This window comes from Paramisgurnus dabryanus, chromosome 9 (genome assembly GCF_030506205.2).
Source record: "Paramisgurnus dabryanus chromosome 9, PD_genome_1.1, whole genome shotgun sequence".
In the NCBI taxonomy this organism is placed as follows: Eukaryota; Metazoa; Chordata; class Actinopteri; order Cypriniformes; family Cobitidae; genus Paramisgurnus; species Paramisgurnus dabryanus.
The window spans coordinates 40,620,434-40,646,283 of record NC_133345.1 but is presented as its reverse complement, the minus strand read 5'-3'; the positions used below and the strand labels follow the sequence as shown (position 1 = coordinate 40,646,283).

The 25,850-nt window shown below is 38.4% G+C and overlaps 1 protein-coding gene across 5 annotated transcripts in view; it reads left to right on the top strand.

Moving 5' to 3' along the window:
• The window catches only part of arhgap42b (Rho GTPase activating protein 42b), a 141,558-nt gene that overhangs the window by 69,959 nt on the left and 45,749 nt on the right, over positions 1 to 25,850 (top strand). For all 5 annotated transcript variants that reach the window (XM_065265130.2, XM_065265129.2, XM_065265128.2 and 2 more), the window contains exon 4: positions 5,865 to 5,936. In XM_065265130.2, coding sequence (XP_065121202.1) covers positions 5,865 to 5,936 — 72 coding nt within the window. The remainder of the gene's footprint in view (positions 1 to 5,864; positions 5,937 to 25,850) is intronic.

The following is a 25,850-nucleotide window of genomic DNA, read 5'->3' as shown; positions in this document are numbered from 1 at the left end:
ATTGTTTATTTCTTAAATTGTTTTAAGGAAATGAAAAAAATCAAAGCTATCTGTAATTTTTTTAAAGTTACAGTAAAGTTTTTAAAGTTAAGTCTGAAAGGAAACTTTAACATGTGACTCACTTCATGATAAAGTAATTATTTATTTTTTATCGAAACCATTTTTTGATGTCCCTGCTCGACACTGCCTGCCCTACAGGTGAGACGTTCTTCAAAGGCCAAGTCAAGACGCTCCATTCCTGATAAGAATGATTACCTTTGCTCATCCTGAAATGAATTCCACATGTCCTGAGAACTGCCTAGTACCATTTTCCACAACTACAGAGGGAAAAAATGCAAAACCCTTTACTGTTGATCTCAAGTAATTCAGATTCAGATTAGCCACAGTGTCTGAGCACTGCGTCGTAAAATGTTTTGGTCTTCAGCACGGGAAGTTGCATGAAATCAACCGTGAGGACGTTCCTATCAAAATAGGTAATAAAGTGAAGTGAAGGTGCCGGTTCAGCTCATGCATTAAATTCAGCTCCATCATATAGATGTTGCCCTGTCCTGTGTACACACAGAGAGAGAGAGCTGTAGCCTCATTCTGCATAGCCCCATTTGAGACATACGCATAGTTTATCCATTGATCATTGACTAATAATTTAGCTTTTTATTGAGTTATACTTTTTAGTTACCTGCATATTTGCCATAGGGACGACATTGGCATCATAATTCATCAAATGTTTTGTATTATTAATCCAACCAGTAATTTCTTAGATTAAGTTATTGTTTCAAACTTTGAATTTTAATGGATAGCAGTGAGTAGGGTTTGCAGCTGTTTCAATGCAGATGAGTTTTGCTTGCCTTTGCCAGGCACAGCTGAGGGTGACCGTGTGTTTCGAGGGTTTTTTCAAGACAATGAAAACAATTCTCTTGATTTATGAGTGGCGAAGGAAGCTCTCCGGAGATGGTGGAGGAAAAGGATTTTCTAAAATTAGAGCCGGTATTATGGGCCGTGTTATGGCTTTATCTCACATTCTCATAGTGCTGAATAACCAGTGTGTTAATCAAACCGAATGTCGTGTCACCCCGCCACTCAAGAGACACAGATGTGCGCATCCTGACCTGATTTGTGTGTTTTGGGGTTTGAAGCTGCTTAAAGTCGACCTGAAATCATTTGCATTAATGTATTTTTGATAGATGCTGTCCACATCCCTGCAGAAGACAAGCGGGTTCAGATGTGGATTTGTGTTTATTTTTGACAATCCACTTCCCTAGCAGAAATTATGTTGGCTATACAAACTTTGCAACTACATGTCAACTTATTCTACTGATCCAAACCAGAAGTCTTCACAGGTCCGACAGGTCTCGTGTTTGTGCAGTCCTTTTCCAACTCCTCCTCTGTGATGTTGTGTGGCTGGCTAGGGGTTAATTAATCCAGACTATATACGTCAGTGCCGTTTACATTCGGGTCCAGTCAGGTTACAAAAAACTGCCACTTGAGTTGGGTCGGACTCGGGTCTAATTTTGTCTTGGGTTGGGGTCTTTTTTTTTAATATATTCATGCACGTTCGATTCGGGTAAAAGTGATTTGGGTCATGTCAGGTCGGGTACATTTCTTTAGACCCAAGAAGACCTCTAAGCCAAACACCTACCCTACCTAACATTAATAAAGCCTGGAGTATAGTCTGTTTTTTTTTTACATTTATGCAAATATTTGTGTTGAAACCACAGCCTTGCAAAGCATAGTTTATTTGACAGATGTTCGACTCATGCACATTACGACGAAATGCAATGCATCTCCTGTGGTACATACTACATTTTTCTAGTATGTTACGTGGTTACGAAAAGCTATTACGTCACATGTACTCTACGCGAAACCTTACGTATGTGTAATAACAGGACTATACTTCTAGCTTAAGAGTTAGTTAACATGTAGTTGCCATGTTATTTATGGTTACTAAGGTGGACTATCGAAATAAAGTGTTACCTTACAGGGCTCTACAGTGCGAGTATTTATTATAGAGCACTGAAAAACAACGTAATGTTTTTATATGGAGAGACTGTGGTAGCCTTGTCCAACCAGACTCTCGTACATTCATTTCATTTGTACAGAGAGTCTGGCCAGGCTCCATTGCAAAGCGTTACTTCCGTTAAGGAGGGTCCTCTGTTGAAGTTTAAAACTATTGGATCTGCCCAGAGTCACTCAGGATCTGCCATAGAAACCGGCCAGAAACAACAAGTCAGAATACTCAGACCAACAAAACTTAGCAAACCTGGTTCTTGCTCCGGCTTTAACTTCTGTATATTCGGCAGTTTTGCAACAACGGACAGAATAGCTTTTCTCACGTCTTTCTCCGCTGCCATTACTGAACTACAACTCAAACTGGCGCACAACCTTAACGTCATCGTTCTTAGCCACACCCATCTGTTCGCTGATTGGACCTGCAGATTTTTGCAGGAGAAAACGAAAATCTACACAGCAGTCCCAGACGTTGTACTGAAGCGAAATGAAAATTAAGCGGAAGCACGTAGGAGGGCGGAGCCAGACTAAGACTGTGGGCCTGTTTACACGCTCTAGGGTAAAAACGTACAAATATATTATCGGATGTGCCTTTTGTTTACACGGTGACGGCGTTTTGGTGGCTTAAAAACGCAAAAAAGTGAAACCACCCTCCAGAGTGGAAATCTTAAAAATGATCTACCCTCGCATTCCCATCTAAAGGGTAAAAATGCAAAGTCTGCTCACGGTGGCTCTCGTCACGTACGCTTTAACGTCACAGGCATACGCCAGTTCAGGAAAATGACAACAAACATGTCAGATTATTTCCATACGTCGGACCTTCAAGTTGCCATAGCTAGTATTACTGATCAGAGAAGGTGCATTAATTACATCTAGCAAATTGTCGGTGCGCCAATTCGTCAGCAGTAAACCAGACGGCTATGGACGAGACCTGGGAGAAAAAGGAAGAGGGTTGAACGCATGCGCGCGGACTTGGTGTTGTTTTGTGTCAGTGCTTCACATTGCCACCTAGCCGCCTGGAGTGCATCAAATATCACACACATTTGCGTCAACATATGCACGCAGATTTCCTCCTCAAAACGCCCATATAAACGCGGAATAAAAAGTGATAACGCAACGCCACTTTTGCGTTTTCTTTTCAGATCGTTTCCGTGTAAACTTAGCCTGTAGCTGCGCCGTTTCCAATTCACCCTAATTTTTTATCCAAATATATTTTTGTTGAGTATTACTGATTTTTATCCGTATGTGTGTTCCCTGTGTTTGAATTCATGACATTTCACTAATTCTTGAAACTTTGGCAAAAACATGTCCCACTAAGAAAAGTGCTAATTCTGTTGGAAATCAATAACATTTTCATGAAGAAAAGGAATCAATGTTATAATCAGGGGGTCCTTTGCACATTCCTTTATAGGTTTATTTTTATTTTTTATTAATTTAATGATTATATGCCGGCCCATTGCCTACAAAATCAGTTGTGCTTGGTTAACAGATAATCATTTCAACTTGATTAAAAAAGCCAAAAGTAATAATTGAATTGAATAATATATTTACCACATGAAAGAGTACATTGTAATATGTACTAAAAACTACAAACAGTGAGTTTTGAACAATATTTACTATTATTTTGTGATTGCTCAAAATCTGTCCCACATATTCGTCACCACCGTCAGATATTTATAAAAAGCAATAAAATCAGACAACTACAGGGTCAACTGCATTCCTGAGGACCCCATTTTCAAACCTTCAGCTCTACTGCATCCTTCAAGATCACTCAAGCTCCTGTATGTTTGCTATTTTCTTTTAAACTTGTTCATATTTTTGGACAGTGCTACTGTGACAACCATAACATGTCAACACCATCATCTTTGTAAAAAAAATATTAGATTCGATTATGAAATAAATGTATCATTTTTAAGAAGAGGTCTGAATTAGCTAGCAACAGAGGGGAAACAAGATGGCTAATGTGAACAACTCATCTATTTTTTTAATCTATATTAGGTTTTTGTCACCACCGTCAGATGTCACCACCGTCAGGTTTTCTGTCTTTTCTGTCAGGTTTTATGTATTTTAGGAGAAGTTATGATTTGATATTTGTTCATCACAGTGCTCAGGATTGTTATTTTTTAACCAAATATTTACATAAAGTTTAAGTAAGAAGCCATTGATTTGAGTGGTATACATTTTGGAATAATGAGGCCAATGTCACCACCGTCAGATTATTGTCACCACCGTCAGACAGAGTTTTATTTGTTTTAAATGAATTTGCTTAAAACATGTTTCTTCAATGCTGTTGAGTTATTAAATTAATAGTCTCTATTAATACAAAAATATGTTTATTAAATAAAAAAATCATTACTTTTTCTATTTAGGCTTAAAGTAAATGTTGTATGAGTAATAACTGGAAAAACGCCTATTTTATGAAAAAAATACGAACAGGGGAGGTTGCACCAGTAAATTGCTGAACAGCCAAGACCTTGGTCTATAATGGTATACCTTCATATTTTGTAATTTAACTAACTTTTTTTTCCCCAAAATTTAAAGCTGTTTTATCCAAATTCCCAAGAATCAGTGATTTGTGCTACTAAGGCTGTACTTACACGACAACTATTTTTTTTCTTTTGCGTTTATGCATATTTCATATACAAAGGACAATGCAGGAGTAAAATTGCTGTATTATGTGAGCTAGGCCAGTAGATGGCGATGTAACTTTGTAATGAAACACTCATTTCGGTGCACGTACACATCTCTATACAGAGCAATACATACAAACAGTCAAGAAGGCAAAAATATATTATTTGTTTAAACAAATGACAAAGTAGATTTATTATTACAAGTGACCCTGGCAACAAAATTGTATAAACTTTTTTGTAGGGATAGGTGCGAGTACTCGAATGTGTCATTAACAATCGATCACTAAAACGATGATCACATGGGTTTAAATTGTTGTTGTTGTTGGTTAAAGCGGCATTTATGGTTAGCATTACAAATGCTTGTTGACTATAGTAAAGACAGGGGATGTGTTTGACTTCATGCTGCAGTTTGCAAACCGATCATCATATGACATCGCAGTACTGCGAGAGTGAAAGCACATAGAGAATTTCCGCTTCCAAAGAAACATCATTCCAACCAATCCAGCTGGATTATAGTCCCTCCCTACATTTTGTCCCCTTAAATGTGCCTGTTTCACTCTCCACATTTGATTATGGGAGTGAAATGGATTGCGAATGCAGTTTCACATCAACTTTAATGATACGATTCTGTTCAGCTCAAACTCTGGAATGATGCACACAGAAAAACGCGCACAGACGTTTGCCGTAATTGACACAATCTTCTGTTGTGCGTACAACGTCTCTGTGGCTCAAATGAGCATGTGATTTTACCCCGAGGGTCTTTTACAGTTCACGCAGTGATACCCGCCAATATATAGAGAGTAAAAACTCATCCCCGGTTGTTGATGGGCGTATTTCTCTCCGCTCTGTCAACCTTCATAGCCCTTATAAAACAAAACGCCATTTTCTTTTTTCTTCATTATTTGATTTCATGACATCTGCATTAGAGCCCATTTTGCTTAATTTTCACGGCCGATCGGCTGTCGGTGTCCCCTGAAGCTCTCATTAAACGAATGCTGATGAATCAAATGGCATCGCTCTCATCATTACTGTTCCTCTAAAGTGTGAATGTTCTCACAAGGCCTGCGCAGAAACAAACTCACATCACACATTTGCTCACCATAGCGAGCTTGTTAAAATTCTGAGCCTTGTTAATGAAGCTTTTGCTCTCTAACTTTCATTTGAAGTACATTTTTAATATGTCGTGTTTTCCTCAGATATCTTGATCTGTTTGTGTTTGATCAATTGCAGATACAGAATGCAGATGATGTTTTGATCACTCCTTTGGAAAGATTTCGGAAAGAGCAGATCGGAGCAGCCAAAGTAAGTCATAACATGGTATGACCCTGGACCACAAAACCAGTCATAAGTTGCACAGGTATATTTCTAGCATTTGCAAACCATATGTTTGGGTTTTATGGGGTAATATGTTTTGCTAAGGACTTAATTCGGACAACTTTAGGCGATTTTCTCAATAAAGATTTTTTTGCACCCTCAGATTTTCAAATAGCTGTATATCGGCCAAATATGCAGGGTTCTCATGGGCCCTAGAAAGTTTGTGAATCTGGTGGGGGGGGATTCAAAGCCTTGGGAATTTTTGAAAATATACATACATAGATACAGGTCATTGAACGTGCTTAAATCTATTTTATGCAAGAAGTTTTCTGGAAAAAAAATCTATTCCCTGTGTAGTGTAGGATAATATCATAAAAATTCTCGACTTTTTAAGCACACATACTAAACTGTTCACTTTAGATGCTTATATCTTCTGTATGCGAATGTTGATTCATACCAAAATGCTTTTTTGCATATTTGTGTTTGACACATGAAAACATCTCTGGTTACGTAACTGTTGTTCCCTGAGAAGGGAACGAGATGCTGCGTCTCCCTTGCCATGCGTCCTGCGTCCCTGTCTTTGTGAATATTTCAGATAGTGATATACTTCCTGGCTCCCACGTCACCCTGTCTTTGTCGTTAAGCCTCACCATTGGTTGAATTTGATATACACATTCAGACGCACTTACCCCAGGAGGCATCCCCAAAGTGTCACTGCAGTGACGCAGCGCTAGTTCCCTCAAAAGAGAACTGTAAAAATGTATCTTAAAAGGTAACACAATGTTACCTTGCTCTCACTTGAAATGTGTCCCCATATTTAGTCCTTGAATTTGAGGGAATTGGACCTGGAAAGTCTTTGAAAGGTCCTTGAATTTGAAGTTAACTAAGGTCTGGGAACCATGAATATTGTCCTATCCTAACAAACCATACATCGGTGGAAAGCTTTTTTATTTAACTTTCAGATGATGTATAAATCTCAATATAAAAAAGGCCATTATTGACTGGTTTTGTGGTCCATGTTCACATTTACATTTTATTTTTACATTTACATTTTTATGTATTTAGCAGACGCTTTTATCCAAAGCGACTTGCTGTGCATTACAAGCTATACAGTTTATCAGTATGTGTGTTCCTTAAATATCCAACCCACAACCAGTGGCGGATTTTGCAAATTCGGGGCCCAAGGCGAAGGTATGTATGGGGCCCCCCTATCCTATCTATAAAAGTTTTTTTAAAGTTTTATTAAAAAGAAAGAGTTTTACTTCTAAATGAAGATGGAAAGCAGAGAACACAAACCAATAGAGAATAAGTTAATGGGGCAAAAACAGCCATGAACAGTAAATGAGGGAGAAAAAAAATGAAATCTGATGCCGCACAAAAACTAGCAATGCATCAAAGCCAATGTTGTTACTAATCTTTTACATGCCCAAGATTGTGATAAAAGGTAAAAAAATATAAAAGGTAAAAAAAATCCAGTCCACAATCACTTTTTATATTGAGAATAAGTAATTATATTTAAGTAAATCATTGGCAATTAAAAAGTAAATTTTTTGGATTTTTTTATTAAACATTTAGCAGTTTTAATCAGGACAGATTTATGCAAAAAAAATGTAAACCAAATATTTATCTGATTTTTACAGCAGTTTAATTTAGTGGATGTTTTCTTCACAAACATATTGAAAGGGTTGTGAACTTGCCCACGGTTTATTTTTAAGTTTTTGAAAAATATTCAATGCATTTTCCCAAAATATGTGTGAAAATAATATTTGTCACCCAAAATCATTCCATTTATTAGGTTGGTTGGGGCCCCCCTAATTAGACCACTGGTAGGGGGCCCCAAGCAGCCGCCTACCTATGCCTCTAAGTTAAGACCGCCTTTGCCCACAACCTGGCTTTCAGAGATCATGGACCCCGCCTTTAAATCATTTATAAATCAAAAACAATAGTAAAAGAAGAAGTGCAATTTAATTCAAATTGAGTTAAATAAAAGAAACATTCACGTGGTTTTACATTTTACACCAAATTGCAATACCATGTGACTTATTTGTACACTGTGGTACCAAATGATGGTTTATATTGTATGGTACTATGGGGCGGTTTCCCGGACAGGGATTAGACTAGTCCTAGACTTAAACACTTTTAAGAGCTCTCCAAACTGAAAATAACTTGCACTGACATATCTTAAAATACATCAGTGCCCTTTGTTTTACCTCAAAATGCACACAGGTAATGTTTTTAGTAAGGCATGTTTGTTAAAACTAGTTATATTTCCTAATTAAACTAAGGCCTAGTCCTGGATTAAGCTAATCCTGGTCCGGGAAACCGCCCCTATATGTATTGCTACTGTAGGTAATTCAAAGACTAATGAAATCAACAAGGTAACGTGGCATTACCATGGTACCAAAAACCATGTGAACAGAGTCCAGTTGCTACTTTTTATCAGACGTATAAAGGCAGACTCGTAATAGTTGAACATTCATAAAATATTATTAGCTTCTGGTATTTACTACATTACATCATGCTTGCAGCATTACAGCAAACCATATACGGTATATTTGAAAGCATAATCTAAACATATACTCTCCAAATATGCACACACACACACACACATCACTTCTCTGACTTTCCAACATTAGCACACGCTCAACTTTTGGCTTCATTTCTCAAAGGCGAAAACTCGTTGCACATTAAACTTGGCAACATCAAAATGTTCGACTGGGGTCACCCTTCCACCCGCGGTGCTAAAAAGATCACACACACATATTCAATCACACGTGTGAACACGAGCACTCACACCTACATAAATAACAACCTACACACACGCATATGCCGCTTGCATTTCTTAAGGCTGGGTGTTGGGTTCACTCATCTGTACATAACCCCAACCCTTTGATTTATATTCCTACCTCAAAGCCACGTTTGATTTATTTTGCATGAAAAGGCCATGAAAAGGGTTTGTGCTTGTGGATGGGGCTTTGTGAAGGTTCACTCGAGGGACCAGGGCACCAGGATTCGCGTAGCTTTTCAGCGGATGGGTGGACACACTGTAAGAAGAGACAGATGCTTATAAATCGAGATCAACCTGCGTGCCTCACGGTCGTGGGTTGTCCAGAAGCTGGACATTTAAAGAAACGGTTTACAAAAAGTGAAAAATCAATGACACACACGTAATTGTAAACCTTTTGTAAACCTGACTTTCTTTTATGGTACACAAAAGGAGAACGTTCAATGCTTCATGCTGCTTTTTCTATACAGCGGCCTCATTCACAAAATTACATTTCGTATTCCTTCAGAACGAATGAAAGAAATTGTATGGAGTAGTAATCTTTTTTTTTAGGCATTTTAGAGCTCATAGTCACTTTTTGTCTTGGTTGTATGGAGCTCATTGTATACAACCAACATCTCATTTATTGTTTTATGAAAAGAAGACACAATGGGGTTTAAGAGGATTAATAATTGTGTAAATGAACACAGAATTTTCATGTTAGGCTAAATTATTGGTTTAAGTCTGGGACTAGGTTAAACCCTGTCTGGAAAACCACCCCATATTGTTTTAGAGGGCACTAATCCCTTACACGTACCTTGTTGTCGAATTATGGTGCTTTGCACAAACAAACTATTATTTGTCATTATTTTTGGAGGACAGTCTCTATTTGCAACCTAGGCACTATTGCCATATCTCTGCCTACATTTCTGCATAGCCTAAAATACGTTTCTCCAGGTATATACCGCTGCATCTTTCAATGAAATGTTCACTAGAAGTGTTTGTTTATTGTCCATTTTGATTTTTAAAGTTACGAAGCAGACCCATACCAAAGAGTATAGAAGCACAAGAGGAGAAACTCTGATTTGTTTTTGGCAACAGTCACTACATGGCACTTCAGCAGCGCGGCCGCCATTTTGGAATGAAAATTCTCACAGCCAATTCATTCTCAGCGAATCTCACAGCCAAATCAGAAGCGCAATAGTAAGTTTCTTAAATTAAAATTTTGTTCACCTGCTACACCTACACGAAATGCTGTATTGTCTTGTATGTATGTGTTGTGTTGTTTTTGTTATCAGTTGTGGAATCCAATCATTAAATAGATAATGATTTTTTTTTACTTAATCCATTTCGAGCAATTCACAAATGTATATTTGTGTTGTGTGTATGTATATTGAGCCGAAATATTATGTGTGGATGAGTTTATGTCGGTATGTATGTATGTAAAATTAGCCTATATAAAAGTGGAAGACTTGTCTAAATATCTGAAAATAAGCTGTAAAAAGGAATTAATGATCACTGGTTTGATTGTATGTTATTCTGTGTAATCATCATTCAGTTTGAATTTGATCTTTTAATGTACAAAGTAGCTGATATTGCCATTACTTCTAGTTGACTCCCGATTCGCTTTCATTCCAAAATGGTGGATTCGTGGGGCTGCTGCTGGGCGCTGGTGTTGCAATGGAACGTTCTATTGAGTTTCCCCTCTTGTGCTTCTATACTCTTTGCCCATACACAGATTAAAACCTGCTTGTCTTTGTTAAGTAGATTTGTGCCGTTTGGTACTTATTTATAGTCATGTGTGCTAGGGATGTGCATTTATGTCATTTTTTCATTTCGATTAATCCATAGGTCTGAAGAACGAGTACTCGATTAACTGGGGGCGGGGCAATCAAAGGGGCGGGGCGTACACGTCATGGTGAAAATGAAAATATTTTTATGAAAAACACTCAAATAAAACTTAATTTCGAAGAAACTATGACAGAACAATGAACACATACTGGAGTTTTAATGAATTAAATGTTTTTAACAGAAACCTCTAACAGGAAAAGCTGCGTGATGGAATGAAACTAAAGGGTTAACAAACACAAACCGAAGCGCTCTGCATAATATTAAGCCTTTATACAACATAAATGTACAACGTGCATCTATCTGCATAAATGCAAGACTTCAACTAAGTTTTCAACTAAGTTATCTAAAAAAAAGAAAGTTTAACTCCCTTTGTGGATGTGCATCATAAACAGCGCACTTTTAAACACGTCCAACGTCCAGTCAAAGCACAAGCTTCATAACATTAAGCAGCTTTAAGTGTTTTGCTATCATTTTAGCATTTAGCTGTGTCGTGTCGTCCTCTTACCTCAGTCAAGATGTAATGTAAATGCTCGTATGGCTCTCTGGTATCTCTTGACATTTGATGTTTAAATATGAGATGATAACCCATTGAACTTTTGACGGCGCTGTACATTTTGCAACTGACTGACTGTATTTCCGAAGATCACGGCATCCTTTTAAACCATAGTGCCTCCGTGATGTGAGGTGTGACCGGCTTCGCGGGCTCGCGGGCTGCCGCGCATTACGCAGACCGGCGGGTTGCTGATGCGCGGTCGCGCGGAATCTGTTTGTTTTTGAATCACGCATGGTAATGCTACTGATGTCATACGTCGGTCTGCGTAGCTCGACACGACGTCAAACACGCATCTCCAGACCCAGTCTTTACTACCACATGCGCTCGTAACGCTAACCAGACACCCAAATGCCGCCATATCCACAATAAATAAATAAATACACCCACATGATCATCGTTTTCGTGATCGATCATCGATGCCACGTTCGAGTACTCGAGCAATCGAGTACTCGTGCCCATCCCTAATGTGTGCACCAACGCGTGGCATGCCTAAGTGACTTATGCTGTCCCTGCGGTTCAATTTTAATAAAAAACAGCCGACTAAAACATACAGATGTATTTTGATCATTTACTACGGTCCCTTTTGTAAGGCGCCACTGTGCTTCCTGTAAACAACGAGTTCTTGACATACCTCGGCCGAACACGATCGATTCTGACAGTAAAGGCCTCTGCCACGGTTACACAAGCATGAACTGAAGAATATACGCCAATAGTGTTCAGTATTGTCTGCTTTCTAACCTTGAATAAACCCACATCAAAACAGAGAAAAAACAAATGACTTCAGTGCCTCTACTGCAGGGCTCCCCAACCTTTTTTAAACCGCGGGAGGGGGGATGCTGGGGTGCTGTGCGAGTGAGACTCACGTGTTACACATACCTGCTCCATCAATTATTTTTAGTGGCTGTTAGTGCTGAAAATACTACTTTGCCAAATGTATAAAGTGAAGTGAAGATCAAAAAACCATAAGAATGGAAGTAGAGATTGTCTTACTTTCCCCATGGTGACGTATATCCAAGTGAAATGGCTTCTGAATTGAAAAAGATAGGGCGAGACTTGAATTCGTCTATCGAGAACTGATTAGATCGTTTGAAGTTGGGCATGTTGATATTTGCTAATCGCAGCGATCTTCTCCCGGACCCCGCCCACCTGCCATACCATATGAACAGAAGTAAAAAGTGATCATTTCGAGGAGGAGATTTGCTTTTTTGATTAAAAATTATGAGGGCACATAAATAAAAAAATTTAAGCTCACACATAAATCATTTGTAAAAAAAAACACAATATTCCAAAAAAAATTCTTCATTTTTCATTTCAATATATCATTGTGACTAAATAATGGCTTTATTTTAGTAGAAGTGCCGAACCACATTTTGGCAGAATGTGTTTACTTTCAGTGTTTCACAAGTTCATATTCAGTCGTAATAATCAACTGTAAACAAACTTGGCTTGCTGTCTTCAAAGGCACCTTGAACCTGAGGCCGAAGTTCAAGTAGCAGAGCTGCAAAGAGGAAACTAATGAGGAGATTGGGAAGAGGAGGGATGCCGGAAAAATTGCCACTGTGCGGAGGCATCGAGACGCTTATGTGCTTTTAATGATGATTGACACAAGACTGAATGTTTAGGTTTCTCTAGAGCCTACGTTTAAAGTGTACCCATTAAACTATAGTTACTGCAGTAAAAAGTGTTTTCCAGAAGCAGGGGTGATGCTTTTCAGTTATTTGCGATGTCACAGAGTTGAACCTCTTCACGTAGTGACGTATTCGGATTTGCGTGGTACATTTGCAAATTATTCATACAGTCATAGCTCATTTACATTTAAACTAATCTATTGTATTTTATGTTGTTGGCTATCACAAAACGGAATATATTATGAAAAAGTACAGCGGTTTGTAATGATTCTCCTTTCCCCCACAACGCACTGCATTACTGTACGTCACGTTGGGGAGAGAATTTACCAAAGCCGCCTTAAGAGCATTGAGAGTGACTAGAGAGATGAGTAAAGTACAGTATTCAGATTATAGATAAATACATAGATATAGATAGACTAGACAGACAGATAGGCAGGCTAGTATAGAGAGATAGGCAGACAGCCAGATAGCATAACGTTAGCATAACTTTGTGTAGATAGTAAACAAACAGTAAACATACTCATGCGTGCTGGCTTGAGGGGGACCATAATCCTGCTGAAATGGGTGTATGCGATCTTCAGCACAAACGAATTCAGGCAGCATGACTCAAATCCTGGAAGCTGAGTGAGGCGTCACGTCGTCACATCTGGTCGCAGAGTAAGCGCCTCGAACAGCGACCAAAACGCACTCACTTCCTTACAGCTAGTAGTGGAGTGGCATCGGTAGATTCGGGACTTTCCTGGTGTTTTACATTGTGAGTTATTTTAGCAACACCGTCTGGCGGCGTGATGTGCGACCGCTTCCCGCAGCCTGCTGGTCAAACTGTGCAGCCTCTCTGCTCAACAAAGTATAAAAAAGTGATAAAAGTTATAAAAATATGGGGATCAGTGCCAAATGGCATAGCTTGTCGTCCGTTGATGTAAAAGCCGGCAAACGGCTGTTTATTGCAGTATGTATGCGGTCGGATCCGAGTGCGCTTCAGTTGCTGATCGCTGCTTCTGTGTATAAAATGATTGTGTGATTCGTTAAGATCGCATAAACAATATAACAAAGCATCATTTTTTTTCATAAAACAATATATTTTAGATATTATTTGATAGACTATTAAGTATGGATTAAGGATTTTTAAAAATCTCTAGCCTGGTGGTCAGGACATGAATGGATTGAATCAGCAGATTTGCAAAGTTTTATTTATCTCCACAGATATCATAAATAATCATTAGCATGGTAACTTTGCAGTATACCACATTATATATTTCCTATTATGTATATGATTTCCATATTATATAGATAAGTATTAAACGGCAATAAATGTCTCATCTATCTCTATGGCTCTGGCTGAGGCTTACATCCACTTCTCCCCAGCGTGACGTCATCACCAAATTGAAAAAAAAAAGTTAATACCATAAAACATAAAAAAATGGTCTTTAAGACCATTTTTGAGACATTTTAAAAATGATATACATATCTTGAGTGATTTATGTACCCATTAATCCACAGTGGTGGTTAACCTGCAACACGCCCTTTAAAGGGTTAAACACCAGATAAAGCTATTACGTAGCTATTATACAAATTTTTTCCAGTATGTTCTTGTGACCTGATGGCGAGTCGGTTGTTGCGGACACTCCAACCCAAATATGTAGCGAAATGTACCAGGAGAAATGTATTTATGTAGGCAGAGGGATTTAATTTCAATGAGTTGTATAATTTGTCTGCCTCAATTAATTGAATATGAAAAATAATGACTCAAACTCTCCCCTTGTATCCTGATGTTTGGACAAACAGCCACTTTTGCTTTTTTGGGCCTGGTCAATCTAACAGAGAAATGTTTTGTTACCACCACAGAGCAGCAGTGTTTACACTTTTCAACCTACAAATGGCTTACTCATATTTGTCATGGGTATTATGCTATAAAGAGTTTAATTTATAATAAAATGACACTACGTTTCAGATCATCTTTTATGTGTGACCAACCAGAGCGTAATGGTGTCACGCATCTTTGTATTGTGCATTTTGGCCTGTTCATCTCAGTCTGTTACTATAACAGCAAAGCAAAATACATCCCATCAGATTTATGGCACTTTAACCTCCCTCCATCTCCAGAAAGGGCACTTATCAAAACCATCACCCGTACCTTTCCTTTTTAACCGTTTCCCTCTAATAGCTTATCTATTTCTCCTTTGCTCTAAACGCACATTTTACCGAAGAGAAATGATGAGATCGTGGACCTCACTAAAGGATTATGGGAATGTGGATGACCGGCAGGTTGCCAGGCAGTTTTTAGGCAAGCTGGGAGGTGAAAACTGCCTTATTTTGGGAATTACAGCCCTGCTGCAAATCCAGTTGGTTAACACGGTGAGGTCCGTAGCTAAAATCCTTGGGTGTTTATTTCCTATTGGCTAAACTTTACCTTCTACCTTACAGACAAACCACGTTAAAAATAAAGGTGCTTTGTGATGCTATAGAAGAACCATATTTGGCCATTTTGCAAACTGTATGCCTTTTAATAATTTTAATATACATTATTTGAGTTTACAGTGCAATCTTCGTATCAGAACTGTTTAGGTCAGTTGACAATGCATTAAAAGCTGCAAACCAGAAGTGTTAAGCATTGTTATGCAGTGTTATGCTTACGTGGACATGCAAAGCATAATGGGTATTTTCAAATCTTGTGAAAAGGTGGATAGGCCACAGCTCCAGTGCAAATTTATAATGGTTTATGGAGAATAATGCCGATCCATTCAACCTGGAAAGTTGGACTACTTCTTTAGGCTACTGATCAAGCAGATCTCTCTCGTATCCGACTTTACAACCAAACATTAATGCCATAAAATATTATGTTATCCTAAAATGAAAATTGACTTACTGGTGTGTTTTGTTCTCAGTTTTCATAGCGGTTGATTTTATTAATGATTTTGAGTTAATTTCCTTTTTGCCGCCTTCTGCAAATGTCATGAATCTACCCCAGGACAGAAGTTAATGATCTCAGGCATGCAGTCGCAGCGAGACTGACTTACTGTGCAATACTCCGCCAGCCAGACCTCGTAAAACTCACAACACCCTCGAGCTGGACCCCAAACTTTCAACATATGCCGATACATTTATTACTGTGTTATCAGGACCGTAATGTATTATCTAGACCATTGAACCAGAGACGGAAAGCACTCTTTACCGTGGTCATAAAATAGGTTTGCATAGTTTATAGATAGTAAAAATGGCACTAGAGAAAGTTACCTGAAGTTATGACATCATTCTTGCTTACTGAGAAAGATTGATGCTGGCCAGCGGCTGTCTGACGTACAGACGCCTGGAGACATGAGGAACGTGTGCGCACCTGGTCTGAAAAAGGATGGAGCAGATGAAAGAGAGCAGGAGGTGGATGAACATCTGCCCTGACTGGGACTTTGCTAATGAAACATGTGGTTATGAGTCGTGCTAAGTGGTTAGCCAGACAGTTTTGCCTCAGAATAAAACCTATAAATAACCTTAAATCTGTTAAGCGGATACTGCTTTTAACTGGTTATCAATTAATACACAATAATTGTGACGCAGCCTCTGTAAAAAAGTCTTATTTTGTAATTTCCAGTTGTAAAAATTATTTATTGTAAAAATATTTTTTTTATGTTATACTGATTTTCTAATTTATGATTTAAATTTTTCAATTTATACTTTTAGTTTATATATATGTATATTTAATCTATTCGTTTTCCACTATACACTATTAAAAGTTAAAGTTGGATCTATTTAAAAAAATCACTAACATTGGTTAAACACTTAAGAATTTTAAGCTTTATCAACTTAATTTTTTACTTAAAGAGTAACTAAATCCCTGTTCAGAGCCTGACTCCACCCACTGGCAATATTTGAAAAATGCAAGAAAAGTGGGCAGACCCCAATGGAGATAGAGGGGACGAACTAAGCTCGTACCAAGGGTGTGGTAAGATCGTAATAAGGGCATGGTAAGCTTGAATCCTGCTTATGTAGGATTGTACCGCTTACATCGTGCGGTACCGCAACATCCAACAGGAAAATTCAACTGCAGTAGCCACCGTTAAACCTGAAGAGGGCAGCACTCAGACGTTTTTACACCAAGTATTGTAGCATTGAAACACTTTATACTCACATGTCAAAAAAGTTACTTAAATCAATGAACAGCACTAATAAAGCCCTATTCTTACAGATCATTAACCAAAAAAGTTGGTTCAGGGTACTCTTTAAAGTGAGAAAATTTAAGCTGAATTTCTTTTTTTCGCATTACCAATTGAAGTATTTTTTTTAAGTTGATGCAACTTAAATCTGACTTTAAAATCTGACATTTTACATTAACTTTTTACATAACTTTTCTACTACAACAATTTTTAGGGTTTGAAACACAGAAAACACAAAGTGAAGCTTTCATTTCAAATAAATATTTAAAGCGGCCATTTTTCGTGATCACATTTTTCAAACTTTAGTTTGTGTGCAATGTTGCTGTTAAAGGAATAGTCTACTCATTTTCAATATTAAACTATGTTATTACCTTAACTAAGAAGAGTTGATACATCCCTCTATCATCCTAGTGCGTGCACGTAAGCGCTGGAGCGCACTGCTACACTTCGATAGCATTTAGCTTAGCCCCATTCATTCAATGGTACCACTCAGAGATAAAGTTAGAAGTGACCAAACACATCAACGTTTTTCCTATTTAAGACGAGTAGTTATACGAGCAAGTTTGGTGGCACAAAATAAAATGTAGCGCTTTTCTAAGCGGATTTAAAAGAGGAACTATATTGTATGGCGGAACAGCACTTTTGGGAGTACTTCGACTCGGCGCAGTAACACTCATTATGAGAGGGAGAAGGGGAGCAGACTTTTCAGGCGAGTTGAACGTTTGTCAGATTTTATAGCCTGGATGTCCCTGCCTTACAAGCACAGGTCTTATCGGCTTAATGATTCACGCGACTGCGTTTCTGTATGCCTTCACGGTGCGTTGCGAGCTCACCGTCATGGCTACCTATTAATAAATCATGCACAGCTCGCGGCGCGCTCAGGGAACCCGCAGTCTCGTGCTCTATTGTATATGCATCATGGTGCGTTTAGAAACTTCACTGTATGCGTAATACTGTCTCATATTTGGTGGTTACACTTGCGCTCGCTAGAGCTATGTATATGCTGGGTTAGGGCCACATGCAGTGTCTCTCCGGTAAGGGCAGCTCAGTCCGTTGTGTATGCACGGCGGGATGGGATTACGTTCCCCCATAGCGTCAGCAAACTGACGCAATGCGAAGTGAACCGTATTGAAAGGGAACGCTTAGGTTACTCACGTAACCCCGGTTCCCTGAAATAACGGGAACGAAGCATTGCGTCGCTGGCCGTGCTACAAACGTCTACGCAGCGAGTGTTATTCGGCTGCGCGCTTCAGTCGAATAATAATATATTTATTACTTATATAGAGACGTGTGCCACGCCCCGCGCGGGCTCAAACGTCATTGGTCTGTATTTTCTACAGACGTTAACCAATAGGCTTCAATCACGGAGTAAACAGGAGTTTCCCCCCATAGCGTCAGCAAACTGACGCAATGCTTCGTTCCCGTTATTTCAGGGAACCGGGGTTACGTGAGTAACCTAAGCGTTTTTTTACACACAAAACATGAACATGTTATATTGCGCACCATAAACACAATCAAAGCTTCGAAAACATAGGAAAAACGGGAACTTTACAGTACTGTTTGCATCCTTAACCAATCACTTCTTAACAGAACCTCACACCTTTAACCTCAGCAGACTTCTCACTTCCCTACACAGACACATACAGTACACGTACTGTATCTGATGACAGACCACAGAATTTAGTGTAACATTTTGCAGTCAGTGAAAGAAGTCTGCTGTAAATGGTTTGGTCACTTTCCCGACCACCTATTTATCATGAACAAGAATTGCAGTTTATGAGCAAAACAGTCTGCACTGTAAACCCGAACAGTACAATGTACTCATTTAAAATGAGTGAACTGTACTCAAACCAGTGAAAAAAGTTTATTTAACTTAAAAGTTTTATGTTTGTTCCATGATTTCACCGCTTTGAGTTCTACCATAAAGACTCAGAAGGCAAGTGAACGTTTGAATGACATTTATTCCATGTTGAATTAAAAGACAGAAATTCAAATCAATCTCAAAATTAAATAGATGCTTAAGTCTCGTATAGATTCTTTTGGCGTATGCCCCGCCTTTCGTCCGGGTCTAGCTGTAGTCCGGCAGATCCTGCCTGATGTTGAAGTCAGGGGCGGTGCCTACCCCCGGACAAAAGAACAGGGAACAACCTGGTGGTGGTGGGGAGGATGGAGGCGAACTTCAGCTACGACACCTACGGGGCAGCAGGAGAGAGTGTTAGTTCAGCGTTTAAATAGTCGGCATTGAGCTGTGATTGGTAAGCCGATTTTATGAATGAATGACGTGGTATTAGAGTCTTCCTGGTAGAACTTACGCTGACGCTTTCATTTCCACAAACTCAAATAAAATCAGTCAAAGAACTAACTCAAAACTTTATTTATTACTTCCAAGCGGAGTCATTTCAACATAACAGGCTTATTTTTAACAAACACTGCAAATAATTGCTAACTTTTGGTGGTTTATGGCATTCAGTCTGCCAATTAAGCTAAGAAAGAGTCTGGCACTGCAAATGTATTTCATTTTAAAGTTAAATCAACACGATTGTTGAGAAGGATTTCCAGTTCCTAGCATGCTTTGCATGAGCCCGCATTATAAGAACTTTTTTTTAATTAAGTGATATTTTATGTCTGGAAGTTCGGGGAGGAGTCTCTCCAACCATTTCCTTCTTCATAATCTTTATTTCTTCTTCTTTCTGCTCCAAATGAGTGCACATGCAATTTGTATGGTAGGCGTCTTGTTTCCTTCACCTCCCTTCTTGCGTGTGTTTGGTTGTGAGACGTAGTTTGCGGACCGGGACAAAGTTGTCGGCGATTTTTCCAACGGTAAAGTCATGCAGTATGAAAACCCCTGTCGCCGATCCATCATGCAGTCTGAAACAGCAGCGACTGAACGCTACCCCAGATAGTCACGCAGTGTGAAAACATCTGTGACCCGACTAGTTTGAAAATCATGCAGTCTGAACTCGGCATAAGTTACATGGTCGGGTTGGAGCACACAGACCCGCTACTTACACCCCAGCAGGCTACCTACTTCTTTGTTGACATGGTTTTCGAATGACCTGCCCACGGCGAGGCTATACAACAACAGTTTTTATAACACTGATAACAGACAATTGCACTTTTCAACCACACAGGGAGCCATGATCCGTGCAAATTCTCTTTTTCGCATCTAACTAGGTTTTAAAATGTATCTAATAATCTTTATGTTGGAAGAAACAGAGATGCCTCTTGAATCTGACGTTTGTTTGTTGACCTCCTCTAGAGTTTTAAAATTGATAATGAAAGGGTTTGTATGCGGGCATCTGGACAGCATTTCAAAAGCCTATGTATCTCTAATGCACTTCCCGTCTAGTGCAGAATGCTGTGCATTGTGCTTTTCGATCTCAACGGGGGCCGAGAGATTCAAGGATTTCTGAAAAGCTGCATCAGAATGTGGGCTGTCAGCGGAGCTTCTCTCCACCAGAAATAGACTCAAAAATAAGGGGTGTGAAGTTAACCTTTCCCCTCTTGTGCTTGGCTAGAAACAATAGCTTTTATGTCTCAGAGTTAGATCAGTCACTGCGGGATGAACAGTTTTTCAGTGGTTTCTGACATAAAATGAGAACTGCAATCCACTGTGGTTTGTTAGCATTCAGTTCTCTGATCGCAAAATCCTCGTGTTTGCAATTTGAAAACAGCTTTGTATTTCGGATCAGTTACTCACCCAGATTAAAATTTTTCCTTAAAGTATCAGTTAAACACAAAGAAATAACTTAATGCAAAAGCTGTAATGTTATGTTCTTATATGGTGCTTAACATTGTGCAACGATGCACATAAATCCATTATTAAAGTAATCCAAATGACTCCAGTGCGTTAATATTTGCTTTCTGTAGTGAAACAATACATTTTATAATTGGTTCTACAGTAGTGTCTTTTTCGCTTGTGTTCAACTAAAACATAAAAATCAAACACATCTTCATGTCATATATTAAATTTCACCTGCTGCCAGTAGAGGCACTAATTTATTAAACGCTTCTGTGGGTCGTATTTGGGGGAACGGAAAACGACCTACAGTCAGATTGGTTTCTACAGTGGGGATCAAAGTTTGGACACCCTTGGTAAATATGAAAATCTTTGTTTCATATGTCCGCAAAACCAAGTCCTATTTAACTCATTCACCGCCATTGACGAGTTATCTCGTCAATTATGAGTTAATATTTAACTAATAAATATGCCTTTCTGGACGAATTTCAAAGTGAAAGTGCTTTTATCCACTAGATGGCGCCAAACCAAATTTATCAAAAACGGAAGTTAAAAAGATTTAATGATTTATTTTAACTGCCTTTATGTTTGATAGTCATTCTGAGTCTGATCTCTAACATAAATTCCTTTACAAAAACGCAATTTTTTAAGCTTTTTGCTCAAAATGTTGTATTTTTGAAGATAAATATCCATATTTCAGTGGTTAAATTAAGTGGAAAAAGTAAATATATAATGAAACGTTTTTTTCCCCTTTTTGTTTGTTTGTTTGTTTGTTTATTGTTTGTTTGAAAGCAGAAGGTGTGTTCTTTATTTGGATATAATTTGTATGTTTATATATTTATAGAAGATAATTTTTCCTGCAAGGAATTTTGTGAAACTTTTGTTAAAATCACAAAAATGCAGGTGGGCAACTTTTCTCAAAAAGGCAGGTGGTGAATGAGTTAAAGTTCCAGTTTGGCAAATTAAATAGGACTTGGTTTTGCGGCCATATAAAATAATAATGAAGAAGAGTGTTTTTGGCAGTAGGAACACAATATGGTTTTGGTGCACACATGGATTAAAAAGTGCTCCATGTCTACAGATAAATATACTGTGCTGGATCTTCATTGTTTTGAACCTACTTTTATACCAGAGGTCCTGGACATCAGACACATGGCTTCATGAATTATATCAAATACCAACAGATAAAAAAGTCAAAACCTGACTTGCTCTGCTAGAAATCTTATAATGGGTCATGGTAAAATGTTTCATCAAGACATTGGTTTAAAACCAACATCAAAAGCAAATCACAAAATCAGGGTCCTGCCATATCCATCCCAGTTCCCTGACCTGAACCATACAGAAAATGACTGAAGAGTAGAGAGCAGCAACATATGAAGGGTCTGGAGAAATTATGTATGGAGAAATAATCTAAGATCACCTGCCATGATTTATTCAACTTCATCAGACATTATAAAAGAAGACTCTGAGCTGGTATCCTTTCAAAATTGAGGTAGCAAAGAGGATTAAATAAATGGGTGCCCATATTTATGTCCTGTGAGTATTAGAGAAAATAATTAATTTGTAATGGAATTTCCCCTTTACTTTCAATTGTACATTATATTTTTGATATTTTGAAACATGATATTTGTTTATATCGTCACGGCTGTGATTAGGCCAGAGGAGGCAATCACAGCCGTGACGATATAAACAAATATCACACGACTCCGAGAGCGGTATTGCTTTTATACAACAGTTCGACGGCACACGTTTTAAAAAAACTAAAACTAGAAAACAACAACTGAGTTATTTTAAAACCAGTAGGTGGAGGAATGACACAAACGGTGAAACGATTACTGTTACGTTATCAGTGCAATACCACACGCCTTTTAGCCAATCAGATTCGAGAACCAGAAAGAACTGTTGTATAATATCACATATGATATGTTTTGTTTACTACACTGTTCTTTAGTCTGTTAATTAAAAACTGACTGTCAAGTCCTTTATGTTAAAGTTTTGTTTGTGTTTGTCTTCTTCTCATCACTACGTTCTTCCTTTTCCTGAGAGAAGAAAGTGCCTGGAGTATATAGGCATCAAAATAGCTTATCAAGACGAGGTGTTATCGTTTAATTACCATCACTGGACTGTGTCCAATTAACCGTGCGACAGTCTAAAAAAGAGCTGTTGCTTTCTAAAACACACACACAGAGAGAGAGCTTGAGATGTTTCCAGCCCACTGCTCAGGCTCTTGTAACGTCCTACCAGCTCTTATTTGGTAACTGCGGAGTGATTAGTTCTTAATGAGTGTAATTGAAGTGTTATCTGAAGATGTCACAGCTCATCATGAACCTCAGCTCTCCAGAGATCACATCAATACAAAGACTTTCAGTTATTCATTCTCTCACATCTTCTCGTCGTTTCTCTCAGCTCTTATGCTCTTGTTTTCTCTTTTCCTCTGTTCTCCTCTTTTCTCGCTTCATCTTGTTGACAGTGTATCGATTTTGTCTCCACTTTTTTCATCTCCTCTCTGCTCTCTCTTACTGTATCTCACTTCTTTCCTCATCTCATTGTTTCTCTTCTTTCAACCTCTGTTCTTTTGTTTCATCCTATCCTTTCTTCTGATCACATCTTGTTGTTTTCATCTCCTGTTCTACTTCCCTCTTTTTTTATCTCATTCCCTCTCCTTTTCCTTCTTTCTTTACACCTTATCATATTTACGCCCCTTATGTCATCTGCTCTTCTTCTCTTCTCTCAAATCATCTTTTAGTTTTGCTCCTCTATTCTTGTTCCCATTTTTCTGTCTTTTTTTCTCATCTCCTCTCTCCTCTTCTCACTTCTCTCCATTCACCCTTTGTGTTTTTGTTTTCTTTCTATCCTTTCTTCTCATCTTCACTTCTTACCTAATCTTGTTGTTTTGCTTCTTCCATCTCCTTTGTTTTTTTTCTTTATTTTCTCTCCTCTTCCCTTTTCTCCACTTTTCTCATCTCCTTTTCTCTTATCTCACTTCTCTCCTCATCTCATTGTTTCTCTCCTTTTATCCACTGTCCTTTTGTTTCCACTTGTCTTTCTTCTCATCCCTTCTTACCTCATTTTGTTGTTGTGCTTCTTTCGTCTCATCTCTTCTTCTCTCTTTTCTCTCCTCTCCTCTTTTCTCCACTTTTCTCATCTCCTCTCTCCTCTTCTCTTTTATCACTTCTCTCCTTTTATCCTCTCTGTTGTTGTTTTCTCCTATTCTTTCTTTTTATATCTTCTTACCTCATTTTGTTGTTTTGCTCCTTCCATCTTCTTCGTCCTTCTCTTTCTTTTCTCTCCTCTTCCCTTTTCTACACTTTTCTCATCTCCTCTTCTCTTATCTCACTTCTCTCCTCATCTCATTGTTTCTCACCTTTCATCCACTGTTCTTTTGTTTCGACCTGTCTTTCTTCTCGTCCCTTCTTACCTCATTTTGTTGTTGTGCTTCTTTCATCTCATCTGTTCTTCTTTCTCTTTTCTCTCCTCTCGTCTTTTCTCCACTTTTCTCATCTCTTCTCTCCTCTTCTCTTTTATCACTTCTCTCCTTTTATCCTCTCTGTTTTTGTTTTCTCCTATTCTTTCTTTTTATATCTTCTTACCTCATTTTGTTGTTTTGCTCCTTCCATCTTCTTCGTCCTTCTCTTTCTTTTCTCTCCTCTTTCCTTTTCTCCACTTTTCCCATCTTCTTTTCTCTTATCTCACTTCTCTCCTCATCTCATTGTTTCTCTCCTTTCATCCACTGTTCTTTGTTTCGACCTGTCTTTCTTCTCATCCCTTCTTACCTCATTTTATTGTTGTGCTTCTTTCATCTCATCTGTTCTTCTTTCTCTTTTCTCTCCTCTCCTCTTTTCTCCACTTTTCTCATCTCCTCTCTCCTCTTCTCTTTTATCACTTCTCTCCTTTTATCCTCTATGTTTTTGTTTTCTCCTATTCTTTCTTTTTATATCTTCTTACCTCATTTTGTTGTTTTGCTCCTTCCATCTTCTTTGTCCTTCTCTTTCTTTTCTTTTCTCTCCTCTTCTTTTTTCTCCACTTTTCTCATCTTCTCTTATCTCACTTCTCTCCTTTTATCTTCTGTTCTTTTATTTCCACCTGTCTTTCTTCTCATCCCTTCTTACCTCATTTTGTTGTTGTGCTTCTTTCATCTCATCTGTTCTTCTTCTCTCTTTTCTCCACTTTTCTCATCTCTTCTCTCCTCTTCTCTTTTATCACTTCTCTCCTTTTATCCTCTCTGTTTTTGTTTTCTCCTTTTCTTTCTTTTTATATCTTCTTACCTCGTTTTGTTGTTTTGCTCCTTCCATCTTTTTTTGTCCTTCTCTTTATTTTCTCTCCTCTTCTTTTTTCTCATCTTCTCTTATCTCACTTCTCTCCCTTTATCTTATGTTCTTTTGTTTCCACCTATCCTTTCTTCTCATTTTTTGCTCCTTTTCTCATCTTTTAGTTTTTCTCATCTGTTCCCTTTTTCTGTGTTCTTCTCTTTTCTTTTCTCATCTCCTCTCTCCTCTTTTCTTACCTCACTTCTCTCCTTTCATCCTCTGTTCTTTTGTTTCCTCCTATCCTTTCTTCTCATCACTTCTTACATCATCTTGTTGTTTTGCTCCTTTTATCCACTTTGTCACTTTTCTTTCTCTCCTCTTCTCTTTTGTCCACTTTTCTCATCTCCTCTCCCCTCGTCTTTTATCTCACTCATATCATTGTTTCTCTCCTTTCATCCTCTGTGCTTTTGTTTCCTTCTATCCTTTCCCCTCATCTCTTCTTACCTCATCTTTTTGTTTTGCTCCTTTCATCTCATCTCATTTCTTCTTTCCTCTTTTTTCCTCTCCTCTTTTCCCCACTTTTCTCATCTTCTCCTCTTTTCTCATCTCCTCTTCTCTTATTTTGCTTCTCTCCTCATCTCATTGTTTCTCTCCTTTTATCCTCTTTGCTTTTGTTTCCTCCTGTCCTTTCTTCTCATCCCTTCCTACCTCATCTTGTTGTTTTGCTCCTTTCATCTCATATGTTATTTTTCCCTTTTTTCTCTTAATTTCTCTAATTTCATCTCATTGTTTCTCTCATGTCATTCTTTTGTCTTCACTCTTTTCTCGCCTCTTATCTTTTCTTCTCTCTCCTTTTCCTGTTCTTGTCCCCTCTCTTCTCCTCTTTTTTCCACTCTTCACATCTCCTCTCTTCTTAGCTCATGTTCAGGGTTTCCCGCAGCACTTTTCAGGTCGGGCGGCCCACCTAAGCTG